This window comes from Pundamilia nyererei, unplaced genomic scaffold (assembly GCF_000239375.1).
Source record: "Pundamilia nyererei isolate P.nyererei 1_Seehausen unplaced genomic scaffold, PunNye1.0 scaffold00103, whole genome shotgun sequence".
In the NCBI taxonomy this organism is placed as follows: Eukaryota; Metazoa; Chordata; class Actinopteri; order Cichliformes; family Cichlidae; genus Pundamilia; species Pundamilia nyererei.
Genome location: NW_005187504.1, coordinates 1,934,674 through 1,950,473, shown reverse-complemented (window position 1 = coordinate 1,950,473; position 15,800 = coordinate 1,934,674). Strand labels below are relative to the sequence as shown.

The window sequence follows — 15,800 nt, the reverse complement described above, 5'->3', positions numbered from 1 at the left end:
TTTCACCACATGATGATGAGGCAGTTGTATGACAGACTTTATATCACCCATTTTTAATTTATGTCTTTCCCATAAAATAACTGGATGTAACTGCGTGAATGACAGTGTCATTGTTTTCCCCTGTGCAAACACTCATCAGCACATTCATGCCTAAAGCCTAAGGCATTTACAGTGAAACTAAACCTACACGCTACATGACTACAATAAATAAGACACAGCTGTCAACTAATAGGCTTAGCTGGATGCTGAGCTCTTCAGTACACATATGATTTGAGAGGCAGGGGGCTCAAATAAATGTGTATTACAGTGCCACCGAGCAAAATCTCTGAAAAACCTTTGGCAACATGCAACATGATCTTGAGTTTAAACCCAGGCAGGGCTGTTCTGTGTGGAGTGTGCATGTTCTCTCCATGCTTGCGTGGGTTGTGTCCAGGAGATCGGGTTTCTCCCACTTTTGGGGAAAAAAATTCCTATAGGCTTTTGTAAGCTCAGGATACACCCACAAAAGAGACTGATTTCATGAGCTTCACTTCCTGGTTAGATAATGTGACATGTGAAAGGTCATCAGGTCATTGAAAAATGATTCTAAATATATTTTGAAATGTGAAAGGACATCTCTTCCTCATGGACACTTCTGGAAACGTCTCAAACAACACTTAAAAACTCGGTGAAAACAAGATATTTCACTGGAAAGAGGCTAATACAGTAAACTCACACTGCAACTCACCATGATATTTATGTATATGTAGATGCACATGGCTGGAATAAACTTTTTTTTTATGTGTTTACCTATATATTATCAAATGACATCTAGTAATAGTAGTCTGTGTACCTGGAGTTAAAGTTGGGATCTGCCTGATAAGACAGATAAGAATAAATAGCAATCAAATTCCATTAATCAATTTTCTTCCAAGGCTGGAGCCTATCCAAACTGTCATAGGGCGAGAGGCGGGGTATACCTTGCACCGGTTGCCAGTCTGCTGCAGGGCTAACACCCAGAGAGACAAGCAACCAGTTGCACTCACATTCACACCTGTAGGCTATTTGGAATGACCACTTAACTATCTGGATGTGTTTGGACTGTGGGAGAAAGTCAGAGTTCCTAGAGAGAACCCACACAGACATGGAAAGAGAGGCCACACACAGAGGCCAGACGGTATATCAAGCTCAGAACCTTCTTCCTGTGAGGCAACAGTCCCACCACACCATTATGCTATGTGAAATCAAAATGATCAAATTCTATAAAAGAAAGATTTTTGAATCAGTGACTAGTTGTGATAGAAATAGCTACTAAACTTTCATGACTTTGTACCATTCATACCTCCAGTCAACACAAGGATATTCAGTGGGTAAACATTTTGAAATGAGGATGAATTTAAGAGTTTTTAACAGCATCAAAAGACAAGTGTTGACTTTTCATGTTTCAATCAAATTTAGGCGTAAAGGCATTCATTTTTAAATACCATGAAAGGCCAGACTCATCCCAGATTTAGCTGAATAAAGAGGGACATAATAAGAGCTCATATGACTGAATAGCCCTTCCTGTTGTTATTACCAGTATAGTAGACATAGTCGACAATGTGGTCTGTGGGGACTTGTTGCTCAGTTATAGCCAGACTACCCTGTTAGCTCACACAGCAGCGCCACACCCTTTCATCCCTCTGTGAATGGTAAAATGGTAAATGGTCTGTATTTGTATAGCGCTTTACTTGGTCCTAAGTACCCCAAAGCGCTTTAAACTATACACAATCATCCACCCATTCACACACACATTCACACACTGGTGATAGCAAGCTACAGTGTAGCCACAGCCGCCCTGTGAACACACAAGTGGGCCAGTAGAACTGGTATTCGGATTAGCTAAGCACTCTAACATGAAAAAAGATATCACTCAGTGTTTCAGGGAGTGGCCTGAAAATGTGTCCAGCCGCTAGCGGTTTGCCATGGCTTTTGCTCCATTATATGGCATCTGCTGAATGAGGTCAGGCATGATGAATTTTTAGTTATGAGGAGGTCTCACAGCTGCAACCTTCACAGCATGCCGTAGTTCTGTCCTCTCTCGGAAGTAACAATAGCACTACTGTTCCTAATATTTCCCTGGCAGATTAGATAAACAAGACTCCCACACTGTGGAACATAAATACATTTTGTCTGTTTTATTGAAACTCATAAATATTCAGTGAAACATTCAAATCTAAGAATGAAGAATAAGTCTAATGTTATGATGCTAAATTTGACACATTTATAGTCTATGTACATGGTTTACAGAGGTTTAAAAGCACGATGGATGATATATAAACACATTTTCTGCATCCATTTTTTTCCCTTCTGAGGCATAAAGTAAATTTTAGGCAATCTTATAAGTGTATGAAAATGCTATTTTTATGGCAACACAGGGGTAAGTATTTATTGAGCTTAGGACCAAAACTAATTTATGACGTATCTTGTATAGTAAAATCATAATATATACACAACATTATTGTGGTTGTGTGCAACTGTGGCTCAAGGAGGTTAATGGTTGAATGTTTGGTTGAATGATTGTGCACATTCCCCAAATAACAAGTATATCTTTGGACTGTGTGAGAAAGCTAGTATAACCTGGAGAGAACGGATGCACACGCAAGTTGAGGGAGGACACGCAAACACCACACAAAAGGACCTCAGCCAACAGGTGGATTTGACAACATCCTCTTTCTGCGAGGAGATGGAGCTAACTACTGCATCCGTTGTGTCACCAGTTTTATTCATACATCATTTTAATGCTGATTGCTTTCTGCATTGTTCTAATTTCTCATCTATTGAAAATAATTACAGGTGGGCCATGTTTTTAACTTAAAATACAAAGTATTGAGTGATGACTGCAAGAAATGATCTGAAATTAAGTACAAGTGAAAAGTGGCAGCAAGGTACAAATACTTTAAATACTTTGGGCAGCTGCTGTGAGCTTTTGTGTGTATTTTCTGATTAATGAAGATTTCACTACAGAAAAACAGTAAGGAGGGGAGCGCCTGCCGGGGTGACGTCATTGTGATCCACATCCACGGTAGCAGGAGGGGTGAGGTGGCCAGCCGCTGATCCACCGGTATCATGGCTTCCTAACAGGACGGGGGGAAGTGACTGAGTGGAAAAACAAGGATTTTTGTCTAATGTCCAACTGATCATCGCCCTTTCTAGAACCTGAGATTGGGACAGAGGGGCTCGGCCTCCCTTTTCGCCTCTCACGGCCGCCCCTGAGATCCAGTATATACTTTAATTCTTCTCGTGAATTTCCATTCTTGAACCGTGGAAGATGGCCGACCCGGCGGAGTGCACCATCAAAGTGATGTGCCGTTTTAGGCCCCTGAACAGCTCCGAGGTGACCAGGGGCGACAAGTACATTCCCAAGTTTCAAGGGGAAGATACCGTCATTATCGGGGTGAGTTGATTTGTGTTGCTACCTGTTTGACAGAGCCCTCCGGCACTGGCAGCCGTACGCCATTTTTGTCTTTCGGTGACGGCAGTTAGCACCTTAGCCTGGTAGCTAGCGGCGCTAACCTGCTCACGGTTGCGTTGTTTCGCTGGCCCTCGGCTGGCGCCTCGATTCAGTGGCTCACATATAACGTGCTAAGTCTTCAGCTTTAATTTTATATACAGACTCCGGCAGGATTTAATTCCACGTTTCGGAAACAAAGCCCAGTAGTTGTTGTCATAAAAATGTCACCACTCGCGGTTGCCCTGTCATTGCTAGCGAGCTGTCATTCAACAAAGCCACAAACACAGCGACAGGTTAAAATGTCGTCGGCGGCCGCGCGCTTGCCTGCCAGTCCCATCCCTTACAAACTGCAATATTATAACGATATAAATTATTCATAGAGTGGGCATCTGTAACGATAACTCTATTATGAACAGTTTGCGTCAGCATAAAGCGTAAGCCAGCTTTGATTTGGTAGTGGCTAGCAGGCTAGGCCAGCTGGTAGTTGACAGATTAGCTGGCCTCGGCTAGCTGGCTAGTATTAATACTGTAGCTTAATCAGAGCTAACATCAGATAGCCGACCAACTGGCTGTTGAACCAACCCTTCTGCAGACCATGCAAGTTTATCAGAGTATTGGATATGAGGGTGGGAATGAGGAAGAGGAAACGTGGACACACAATAACTGGGAGTGGAAATGTCCATTATCATGCAGGCCAGTTGTAGTCTGTTGGACTAAAGTGACTGGACACATTGCAGTGCTATCTTATAAAATCCATGTGTTTTCTTTTCAGGATGTTTAAACTAGAGTTTTTTGTCTTTAGTTTAATTACCCCCCTTGCACTTGATAAGGATAAAAGGCTTTGGAACAGTTACCATCACAACAAAAGAAGGAAATGCCTTGCAGTACCATGTTACCTCCATTTCACTAAACCAACAAAGAACTTGACTTGAGAACCATTTGCAAATAATGTGCACTTGATGCTTTGTCATCGCAGGCCTGTAAAGCATGACTAGAGCAGGAGCTGTTCACACAACTTGATGCCCTGCCATTGCATGCCTCTACACAAAAGGAAGTTACCCGATCTTTATGTATTTCACAGTTACTTGTAATTAAGAAGCAAACAGCCCTAAACCTGAACTGACATATAAATTTTACAGTGTATGCTCAACAGGTGAAAGGGAGTGGCATATTATTTGAAGAAAACGTGGTTAAATATTAGTTTTTCTTGACGGCAAACTGCCTCACTCTTTGTGGACTTTGCTATCTTTATGATATGATCACCAATGGAAATACAGCTTTAAGGGAGATTACAAGGCAATAGAAACTTGTCGTGAATTTGAGTCACGTCTTCTCGAGTAAAACTACTAATTTAGGTGGTGATTGTACACAGTACAACACAGCCATTCATTTCCTGTCATGCAAAAACAGAGATGACCGTTAGAGCTGTGTGCTGAGTTCTTGAATAGTTTTGCTGACAATGACTTCAGGCCTCCAGCTAATAGCAGGCACACTGTCTGTGCAGCTAAGGCATGATGCGGCCCTGCCCAGTTCAGAGTGCCAGTCATAGTGGCAAAATACCAGTGCAGATTTTGAGAGACGCAAGTGTTGCGAGCCAGAAGCGAATCGTCTCTTTTGGTAAATCTGCTTCGAGAAGTACAGGACCGGCAGCAGCTCAGGGATCCTGTGTAATCCCCTGGTGTTTTTCTCTCCTGGTTACCAGCTGTTGGACCAATCAGAGCAAGTGGGCGCTGGGCAACCACTGCGGGTGGGGAGGGTAATTATTATGGTGATGTATTTTGTTTTGCAGATTCTCTTAGCTCGTACTTTATGTCCTTTTTGAAACAATTCAGGGCGTGGACTCTGAGCTGGGACTGATACCTCAGCATCAGTGCCCACACTTCCAGCTGTAAAGAGAAGCAGCTAGACCAGTGCAGACCATTTTGATAGTGCTTAATGCTCCTTTTTAGCTTTGATATTTGCTGATTACCAGCACACTTTGTCTTTTCGGAGGAATTCACGCAATACATCAGAGTTCCCCTGTAGCTCACTTTTAGGTACTCCCAGTCTTTTGGCTTGAAAGCGAGAGGTAGATGAAGTTTCCAGATGAGGTGGTATGGGTGTTGTAACTAGCTTGATTTGCCAAGAAAGCTTTGCCATCCTAGTGTGAGTGTGCAGCAGGTGAATTATTCATGCTTGCTTTCGTTCTCCGTCAGTGGTACACAGAAAGATCAGGTCGTCACCCCCTTCCTTTGCTTTTACGTTTTCTATTTTCATACATTAGCCTCAGATGTCCCTCAAGAACAGCTTTGAGGTACTTTTACAAAGTGTAGTACTGCAAAAGCGTGAAAGATAAATGGGAGGAAAATTATGCAAAAGAGGATATAAAAGGAAATGTATAAAAAATTATATGTACTGTATGTATATGAGTGCATGTGTGGTGGATAAAGAGCTACACACTAGTTTCTCCTCTTGGAATTGTTTGTTTTTCCCAGTGGGAAATAACTAAACATTATAATAAGATGCTTCTCAAGTGAGCTGCTGGTGGCAGTTGGTGGATAGTTCTGCTCTGGAAATGTGGCCATGACATGACCACACCTGGTCCTTCACCTGCTGTTAGAGGAACCTTCCAGCTCACATAGAATTTCCAAGGACAGACGCAAGCTGTAGAGTAAGGTGGCAGCACTGAAGTAGGTCCTACGTCCTAGGACTCCTAGACGGCTAGCTGGTTAGCAGCAACTAAACTCTTAAAACGAGAACTTTTTGATTACACATGTAAACGCTAAAATGAGTCGTTAGTATTGTTGGATGGTCTGCCCAAGTAAGATTGATGTGTTTGGTATGGTTGTCACAATACTAGAATTTGAAACTCTGTACTGATACCTCGGGAAATATTTGATACCATATTGTTTTCACAAAGGGGAAGATGTTGACCCCACCCTGCAACAACCGAAGTGATGGCAAAGTCATCTCTCGAAAACTTGTTAATTTAACCTGTTAATTTTAATTTTTTTCTTTCCCAATTTGAAGTTAGAGTTAATAAAATAAGTATTTAGAAGTTTTTACAGAGTATTTGGATCATTTTATCACAGATCATGAAGGTAAAATATGTTTCAGAACCTAGGCACTGATACCTAGGTCACAAACACCAATAATACTTACTCTCTAAATAATTGAATTATTTTAGAAGAAGAACAGTATGAAAAAGTTAAGAATAAACACATAGTTAACGTTCATCGTCTATCTGCAGCAGTGTTGTGTGAAGTTGTGAATCGGCTGGAGGAGGCCACTGTTGGTATCGATACTGTTGCAAAGGTGTATTTTAATTCGATATAAATTTTTAGTATCACTTAATACAGGAGTATTGATATTTATGTATATAATTGTGAAAACCCTAGTATGGAGAAACACAGGATAAAAAAAAAGTGCTTATGCAACATATAAGATGAGATAAATCAGATATACTGTATTTATCCCAAACCATGGGAACTTACTGTGTTCCAGCAGCCAAAACATTAACCATAACAACAAAAAAATCTAAATAACATAAAAAAGCTAAGTAAAATAAAACTGGGCAAAACGGCGAAATCAGGTTAAAAAATATGCAAAAGGAGCAAATTGAAACAGAAATGATATGAAATGGTTTGAAGATTTTCTGTCCTTGTGACAGCAGCACTTAAACAGATGACAGAGAAGATTGAAAGCAGTCCACACCTTTTATTTTTTTCTGCCATATGTAAGAAAAATCCAGATTTGGGGAAAAAACCCCATGGCTGTATCATGCTTCGAATATTAAGATGCATTGGGTGTTGGTAGAATAATCTAATTGTAGCTCTATTGTCTAACATATAACTTAATACGCCTGATAGAAAACCATCAGGAAGCAAGGGGTGTGACAGAGCACTCATAAATACTCTAACAATACATTTCACTGCAGTTACAATTACAGACAGTAATCCCATTAGACATAAGTGCAGGTAACAATGAGGACTTTAAAGTCAAGCTCTGTTGTTTGCTGACAGCGTCTGGCAGTCCTGATAGTGGCTCAGCACTCTTGTTTTGGGTCAGTTTCCGGGATGTGGCTAACTGGAATGAATTACAAATGTCTTAAGATGCTGCCGGTAGGTATTGCACAGAGCTGTGCTTTAGATGCGACCGTCTGTCAGGAGGGGATTATGAGCCGGTGTGCAAATTGAGGACATCTAAGCACAGCTGCAGTCGTCTGAATGATTCCAACACCGGTAAACAGGCTGTTGCGTTTGCTGCCAGGCTATGAAGTATCTGTGACTTCACCTTGAATAGTGAATGTGTTTGCTTTTATTCCTGGCCTCAAACTAGTAAGCTAGTAAGTGGAGCCTTCAAGGTGACAGCAGTTGCTTGTCGTCATTTTCATCTTCCTAAACAGGTGTTAACGCTGAATCTGACAGTAACTTACCTGCTGCCATGTCTGTTTTTAACCTGGGCTATCACTAATGAGGCTCTCTTGTGCTCAGACTGTTAACACATCACAGCTACGTCCTCGCCTGTACGGCTGAAAACAAGATGAGAGATCCAAACCTTCAGAGATAGCATGCCATCCCAGCTGAACTTCAGATTTGCTTGTAGCATTAGTTTTATCGCCCTGCAGTTCATCATCTTCTTCCTCATCTTGCACTTCGTCATCTTGCCAGCTATTGATTGCTATCTGACTGAAAGTCTACTTTGAAGTTTTGACTAGCCTGTGGGTCAGAGTGAGATACACTTGGCTTTTTTGAAGCAGGATGGCTCTTAAATTAGCACTAAAAGCTCAGGGTATACTTTAGTTTATTTCAAATGCTGGGAGAGAGATGTGGGATGAGAAAAGCTATATTAGATGGGAAATGCAAGCATTTAGAGGTTAACTAGAGTGCAGCTGACAAAGGCTGAATTGGGTGGAGAGTAAAAAAATACAACAGTATAAAAGCCGCCAAGGTTTTAGTTTAGGTTTATTTATTTATTTTGTCCAACGTCAGATGACATCCCTCCTATTAAAATACATTTCCTGGTATCTTTCAGTTTTCTCTCTTTAAAAAAAAAAAGAAAAAAAAAAGGAAAATGTGTTTGGGGAAAAAATGCTTTTAAACACTTAACTGATGAAACACACCTAAAGTACAATTAACAGTGTTTCCCCACACGTAGACTTTACAACCATTAATGATTTTGCTGGTGAACAATGCTGCCACTCTTTATTTTTAAGGTTCAGTTACTGCTTACCAGCTAGTCCTTCTGGTGTCATGTTCTGCCATTGGCAGGCTGATCAGAACCATGTACTGGCGAGTCTCTTGTGTCACGATCAGGGGTCCACCCTGACATCACCATCTACCATTATGATGGTAGGCCTTATGTTGTAAGCTAGAAGGCCACAAAAAACAGAACTTTTGCAGCAGGTGGAGAGGCTGTTAGTGGGCTGCTCCACTGTGCTGTGAAAGACTGCAGAAGAAGAACTACCGTCACCAAGTGCAGAACATCTGTAGCAAGAAACTGTTTGGATAAGCAGCTGATTACTCATCTGTTATTTATTGTAACAAAGTATTATTTAGTAATCCAAGTAAATAATATTGTGTGGTGGGTCCCCATGTCTATCTTTGAGTTACTGTAGATGAATCTATGCTGCTGCTGCTGCTGGACATTTTTTTAAGTTTGTATAACTTACAGCCTGCTGGACAGCTTCCATCAGGAAACACCTATCCGATTCTGGGTGGGAACATGGTCCGTAGTGAATTCCTATTGTGTCTGTTAGTGAAAGAAACTATTGTACACACATCTGTTTACAAAACACAAGTCGGTTTATTTTTCAGAGATTGCAGATTATTGGCTTTCTTTTTTCTTTTTTCTTTTTTTTTACTGTCATTAATACTCCTCCTCCTTTTTTTTTCTTATTTTTTCCCCCTGCAGGGTAAACCTTACATGTTTGACAGAGTGTTTCAGTCAAATACAACACAAGAACAAGTGTACAACGCCTGCGCCCAAAAGATTGTAAAAGGTGAGGGGTCGTTTTTATTTTTGTAATCATTTTATATTTGTTTGTTTACAGGCATTTACACAGCAGATCAGTTGAATCTTTGCTTTACTAAGTTCTGAGTTGTTTTGGGTTTTCTTGTAGATGTTCTCGAGGGTTATAATGGGACAATTTTTGCATATGGGCAGACATCATCTGGTAAAACACACACCATGGAGGTAAGGATGGCCTCCAAGTCTTGTCTTCAATAAAATTTTCATTTGACTTTGAGACATTACAGTAATTTGTTCTGTGTTCCCAGGGGAATCTCCATGACACAGATTCAATGGGAATTATCCCCAGGATAGTGCAAGACATCTTCAACTACATCTATTCCATGGACGAAAACCTAGAGTTTCATATCAAAGTAAGAAGACGGGATGCACAATACAGTGATCCAACAGATAAAAAAAGTTTTTTATAAAAAGTGCAGTTTTTACTCCTTAAAACTGAAGTTACATTTTCAGATATATGGCTAAGATCTGAGACTATGAGTGCAAGAGACAAGCTGCTTAGTTCCTTCTTTTTTTGTAGCCTGCGGTTATTCTGTATTTCTTATGCCTGAGACAATATAAGAGATGGAGAAGGGTGATATGCTTTGAACTGCAATGTCATGTTTCCTGTTTGACCCACCTCCTTTGAGCTCTGCTCTTATGTTATAGCCCTTACTGTGAAACTGTACTAAGTACCAGATTTTAACTGTCTGCTGCTGCTGTATTTGAAGTATGTGTGAAGAAATGAATTAAATCATTTAATCAAAAAGATCCAAGAAACAATTACAAACTACACTCTTCAGACCTTCGCACATCTTTCTCTTAGAGTAAGGCAGATTGATGAGTGTGCATCTGGATTGTCTAGTTTGTTCCTTCAGTTTGGCCTTGCATAATGAGATTGTTTATCTGTTTACAGGTTTCATATTTTGAAATCTACTTAGACAAGATCCGGGACCTTTTGGACGGTAAGTGTCAAACATTTCTCATCTCCTCTAATTGTACCAAACTTTGGTAACACATGTGAAAGGAGAAGTCTGTGAAATGGAAATTAATGAGCAGCAGTTAGAAGCACGGTGTGGCAGTTGTTAGCTGTATATGTACAGAATTGCAAATGTAGGTAATTTTGTAAGTGCAACAATGTATAAAAACATCTAAAAACTAAGCATAGGAGCAGGCTGTTTCAAGAGAAATATTTCTTTTGTTTATTTGTATTTTATTTGATCTTAATCACGTATTTCCATGCTTACACATTTTGAGTCATATATGTTTACACTATCAAGTACAACTTTATAAAGTGCTCTATGAATAGTGGGATGATGTATACTTTCTTTACCAAGTCGCTGGCATCTTGACTCAAGATAGCAGAAATAGAAAGATGACCAAAGGGAGGGGTGGTTTTTAGTTGGTTGCATGAGGATGCAGAGTCAGGACAAGTGATTTTACTGATGCTTACTGAGGTCTAGCAAGCTTGTTAACATGTGAGTTTGTGGCCTTGTTTTACGTATCTTGAATTGCCATCTTCACTGTCTCAGTGAAAATTGCAGGTACAGGTAAAGAAAGAAACTTGCGATCTTTAATTCAAGATGCACTGTATTATCAAAAATCACTACTACACAAGTGCGTAGCATGCGTGTTATGCTAACAGTACAAGTACACACTATATATTCATATCAAAATGAGCTGCAGAAGCTGATCCTCAGTGTTTTGTTGTGTCAGTTGTGCTGTGCCTTAACTCTTTCACAGTACCCAGTTCTTATATTGCCCTACATTGCATAATAAAGTTTTGTCGTCATTTTTTAATAAACTACGTGTTTTATTATTAATTGTAAAAAAGTTACAGGTCGTCATATTTCTTGCTGATTGGGTTTTTCTGGCTTTGTTTGTTGTAAACGATCTAAAAGGAAATGGTTTAGAAGTCCAAGACAGTGAAGATAGATGTAGAAATGGCAGAAGACTGAACACACATGAAGATATGAATAATAAAACTTTCTGGTCGGAGAAAGGGCCTTTATATGGCCAGTGCAGGAACAGCGAGTATAATGGGTCCATAAGTTTCAATACATCTACAAGTCTCGCCACTTGGCAGTATTGTGAAATGCCACAGGGCACTAATTTAGACAGTAATTTTGAAATGTTATCTAAATTTAATTTAATTTGACTGGTCACTGGAATGTACATATACAGAGAAACCAGTCAAATATTGACAAAACAAAAAGCACTTGTTTGCTGTTTTATGGTTTTAAAGGCTTTTTCTCTGCCATTTCTGTTGCCTCTATAGATTTCATTTCAGGATTCTTTCTAATGTCATGGCTTTGTCTTTTATAATGCCTTTGAATTAAATGTTTATAGTTCAAAATTAGTTTGTAAGGCTGATTTATTCCAATTTACTTCCAGTGTCAAAGACCAATTTGTCAGTGCACGAAGACAAAAACAGAGTACCTTATGTCAAGGTGAGACCTACTCATAGATATCAGATTTCAACAAACTGGTAAAACTTGCTGAAAAGAGAAGACCAAGAGTCTAACCTCATGTTTTCCTTTTGTAAAGGGCTGCACTGAGAGATTTGTCTGCAGCCCAGAGGAGGTCATGGATACAATTGATGAAGGAAAAGCTAACAGACATGTAGCAGTTACAAGTAAGATACCACCCTCTGTCATGAATCTATTTACTGTAGATTTTGTATTTTATGGGCTGATGATGTCTGACCCAATGTCGCCTCTCCCTCAGACATGAACGAGCACAGCTCCAGGAGTCACAGTATTTTCCTGATCAACGTTAAACAGGAGAATACTCAAACAGAGCAGAAGCTCAGTGGAAAGCTCTACCTGGTAGATCTGGCTGGTAGTGAAAAGGTAAGCTGGAACATTTGTTACATATTGGCCTCAGTGGTATTTATTCTGCTCTAGCAGTAAATTAGTGATAAATTATTGTAATATAAATTGTTCCTTTTGGTTTTTTTTTTTCATGTAGTGGCAAATAATTCAGGCTACAATCCATTCTTTTTGTTGACTATTGAACTTTATTTATTCTGTGATTCTCAGGTCAGTAAAACAGGTGCTGAGGGAGCAGTGCTGGATGAAGCCAAGAACATCAACAAGTCCCTGTCATCCCTGGGAAATGTCATCTCTGCATTGGCTGAAGGAACGGTCAGTACTACTTTGTTATAGATTTTAGACTCTTACTGTGATTCAACAGTGTAAAACAAAGGAGTATTTTTTTTTCTTCCATTTAAACTTGAACGTCCCACCATCCTAACACATGCAAATGCAGCTGATGTCAAAGAACAAACCTGCAAAAACTACCTAAAAAAACAAAGCATTTGAGGCATTTACTAAAAGTTCCCTTGTGGCCCTCAATCATATACCGGCTCCCTAAATGCTATGAAAAGCCCCGCTTTTAAGAATGCTTCAAATGTGTGCCAATTTCTCCTTTTTAAGAGGTCTGTTTATGAGTATTTTTTGATAGTGTCTAGGATTTTTATTATTTATTTTGGATGAATAATTATCCATTTGGTAAAGGTGTTTTATATTTGAGGTCTGTCTTTGGTTCAAAACATTATGAAAAATAATTTGGTTTTCACAGCATAATGTGGTGTATTCAGCATAATAAGCATTAAATCTGTTATAACCTCAGGCTATGCTCCTTTGCCTCATGCTTCTGTTGCATTTTGAAGCAGACTGGCATTACTGTTATTGTAGTAAACAGAAGCAAAGTCGGTACCGACCAGCTGCACAACCCCAGGCTTGGTGTGCTTGTTGAAAAACCACAGTCCTTTTCTGTGGTCTTGATGTGAAAGTAACATTTTCATCCTTCTACAGGTTCTTTGTGCTGCAGTAACACTTACGTAGATTTAAAAAAAAAAAAGAAAAAAAGCAAAAACATTTCTCCCAGCAATTTTCATTCTGATTTCACCCTTTTCATTTTGATCAACGATTGGTCTGATGTAGAGACTCTTGGCTTTGTAAACAACCTGAGGCGGGCAATGGTGTAAAACAAATGAGCTATTGTCCACAGATGTCTTGCTTACCGTTACTGTGTGTAGGAGTGTGATGTATAGGAGGCTGTTTCAGCTTAGCCATTTGGATAAATGTGAATCATATATCAAGTTATTATTTAAATGTCTGTTTTTTCTAAACTTGTGAGACCTGTAATCTAGGCAGATACAGTAAAGGTTTTTAACCCTCAGCTGTAAAAGGCTGATGGGGTATTGTCGTCAACAGCGATGCCTCTAACCTAAACCATGCCTCATGACCAAAAAAATATACCCAACTTGTCCACATTTCAAGCATTCAATATGTCTTTTAGTGGTTAGCTTTGTCATTGCTAACCATTAAAAGACATATTGACATCCAGTTGATTCTTTTAAAAATAACCTATCAAAACCAAGTGGTAGAAGTTGCTCAGGCAGGTCAAGTTAATGTCAGTGCTGTTTCAGAACAATATAAGGACTCAAAATGCCCTACCAAATGGTTGAGCAGAACATTAAAGGGTTGATGTTTTATTCAATATGACTCAAATTGAGTGACTGAGCCCAGAAACTTGTAGGATTGGTCGCGATCTTTGTGTGTGATGAGATCAGGCAGGAAGAAAAGAGGAAGACCTGAGAGGTTTGGTGTGACAGACGAGAGTGTTAAGGATAGGTTGAGTAAGTAGGTGATCTACTGTGGCCATACCTAATAAGAGAGGGCGAAAGAATAGGAAATTTTACCTAGTTAGTATTGTTAATATATGCTGTAAATTTGTAGGTAAATCATATTGAAAAAAGCTGACTTCCAGGCCTTTTAATGTTTCTTCACTTTTTATTGGTTGTTTAATTTCTGGTAAATATATTAATTGACTGCGCCTGTCCTTCAAAAGTGTCCTCTGTCGAAAAGGTTGAGTATCTCTGTTGACAATGCCACCTTCTCTGAGAACCTGATGCATATCTTATCCTGTCACTGGTATTAGTCACTAATGTCAGTGACTACACATGTGCTGTGGTTTAAAAAAAAAAAAAAGCTTTTCTTTTTCTCTAAAGCTTTTATTTATTAATTTTATTTCAGGGAATTGAGCTATATGTGATGACTATAAAACATTTAGTTATTATTAATCCTAATTTCATATTTATGGGACTAATTGCAGAGCTGATGTTTTACTTGTGTTTGAATACAAGTGTGCTTTTCTGTCATTGACTTTTATGTTTTTTGTTGCCCATTTCAAGGCTTACATCCCTTACCGAGACAGCAAGATGACCCGTATCCTGCAGGACTCGCTGGGCGGTAACTGTCGAACCACCATTGTCATCTGCTGCTCACCTTCCTCCTTTAATGAGGCTGAAACCAAAACCACCCTAATGTTCGGGCAGAGGTCAGTAGGCTGATGGAAATTTTTCAACTGTGTTGGTTTTGTCAAAACAAATCAGCTTCATGTCCCACTTTGACATTACAGAAAATGTTTTCATATAAATTAAGCAACTACATTAGAAAATGTAATTATAAATATCAGATTTACAACAAAGCAGAATATAAAGTTATAAAAAAAATACTTGTTAAGTCCCAGATGGTGCATTTATGTGCTATTTTCCTTGTAATGAATAATGATGCATGAGGTTTTTCTCTGGTGGAAAACAAAAATGTATTTCTTCATAATCCAGAGCAAAGACCATCAAGAACACAGTGACAGTGAACATTGAGCTGACAGCAGAGCAGTGGAAGCAGAAGTATGAGAGAGAGAAGGAGAAGAACAAGACCCTGAGGAACACCGTCACGTGGCTGGAGAATGAGCTGAACCGCTGGAGAAATGGTGAGGCTGTCGTCTAATCCTTTCTCAGTGCCGTTTATGTGCGCATGAAAGAAACAACTCTTCTTCCATCTACTGAACACACGTTTTCCTGCTGCTCCTCAGGTGAGAGCGTGCCAGTGGAGGAGCAGTTTGATAAGGAGAAAGCCAACGCCGAGGTGCTGGCCCTGGACAATGTTATAAACGAAAAGGCGGCCTCAACGCCCAACGTGCCCGGCGTTCGGCTCACTGACGTGGAGAAGGACAAGTGTGAAGCAGAGCTGGCCAAACTCTATAAACAGCTGGATGATAAGGTGCGTTTGTCAACCTGTGTGTGACAGGTTTTAAACAATTACTACTTAGTAAATGTGAAAATGCGACAACAGTTAAGTTATACCAGTAACTAAAGATTGATTCCCGTCAGACTTTATTCTGCTTCCTTTTCATTGGGTGTTTGGCCTGGCGTAAATGCTGATGTTGCCGTCTGTCTTTACCCTTTACAGGATGAGGAAATCAACCAGCAGAGCCAGCTGGCTGAGAAGCTGAAGCAACAGATGCTGGACCAGGAGGAGGTGAGTACTGG

The 15,800-nt window shown here is 39.8% G+C and overlaps 1 protein-coding gene across 1 annotated transcript in view; it reads left to right on the top strand.

Annotated features, from left to right (window-relative positions):
• The first annotated feature begins 2,936 nt into the window (after window positions 1-2,936).
• The window catches only part of LOC102212547 (kinesin-1 heavy chain), a 19,753-nt gene continuing 6,889 nt past the window's right edge, over window positions 2,937-15,800 (top strand). Inside the window, exons 1-13 of the mRNA XM_005740760.2 lie at window positions 2,937-3,415; window positions 9,365-9,452; window positions 9,573-9,646; window positions 9,730-9,834; window positions 10,377-10,425; window positions 11,855-11,910; window positions 12,008-12,095; window positions 12,188-12,312; window positions 12,502-12,606; window positions 14,661-14,806; window positions 15,093-15,241; window positions 15,344-15,531; window positions 15,721-15,789. Coding sequence (XP_005740817.1) covers window positions 3,290-3,415; window positions 9,365-9,452; window positions 9,573-9,646; window positions 9,730-9,834; window positions 10,377-10,425; window positions 11,855-11,910; window positions 12,008-12,095; window positions 12,188-12,312; window positions 12,502-12,606; window positions 14,661-14,806; window positions 15,093-15,241; window positions 15,344-15,531; window positions 15,721-15,789 — 1,368 coding nt within the window. The 5' untranslated portion in view covers window positions 2,937-3,289. The remainder of the gene's footprint in view (window positions 3,416-9,364; window positions 9,453-9,572; window positions 9,647-9,729; window positions 9,835-10,376; window positions 10,426-11,854; window positions 11,911-12,007; window positions 12,096-12,187; window positions 12,313-12,501; window positions 12,607-14,660; window positions 14,807-15,092; window positions 15,242-15,343; window positions 15,532-15,720; window positions 15,790-15,800) is intronic.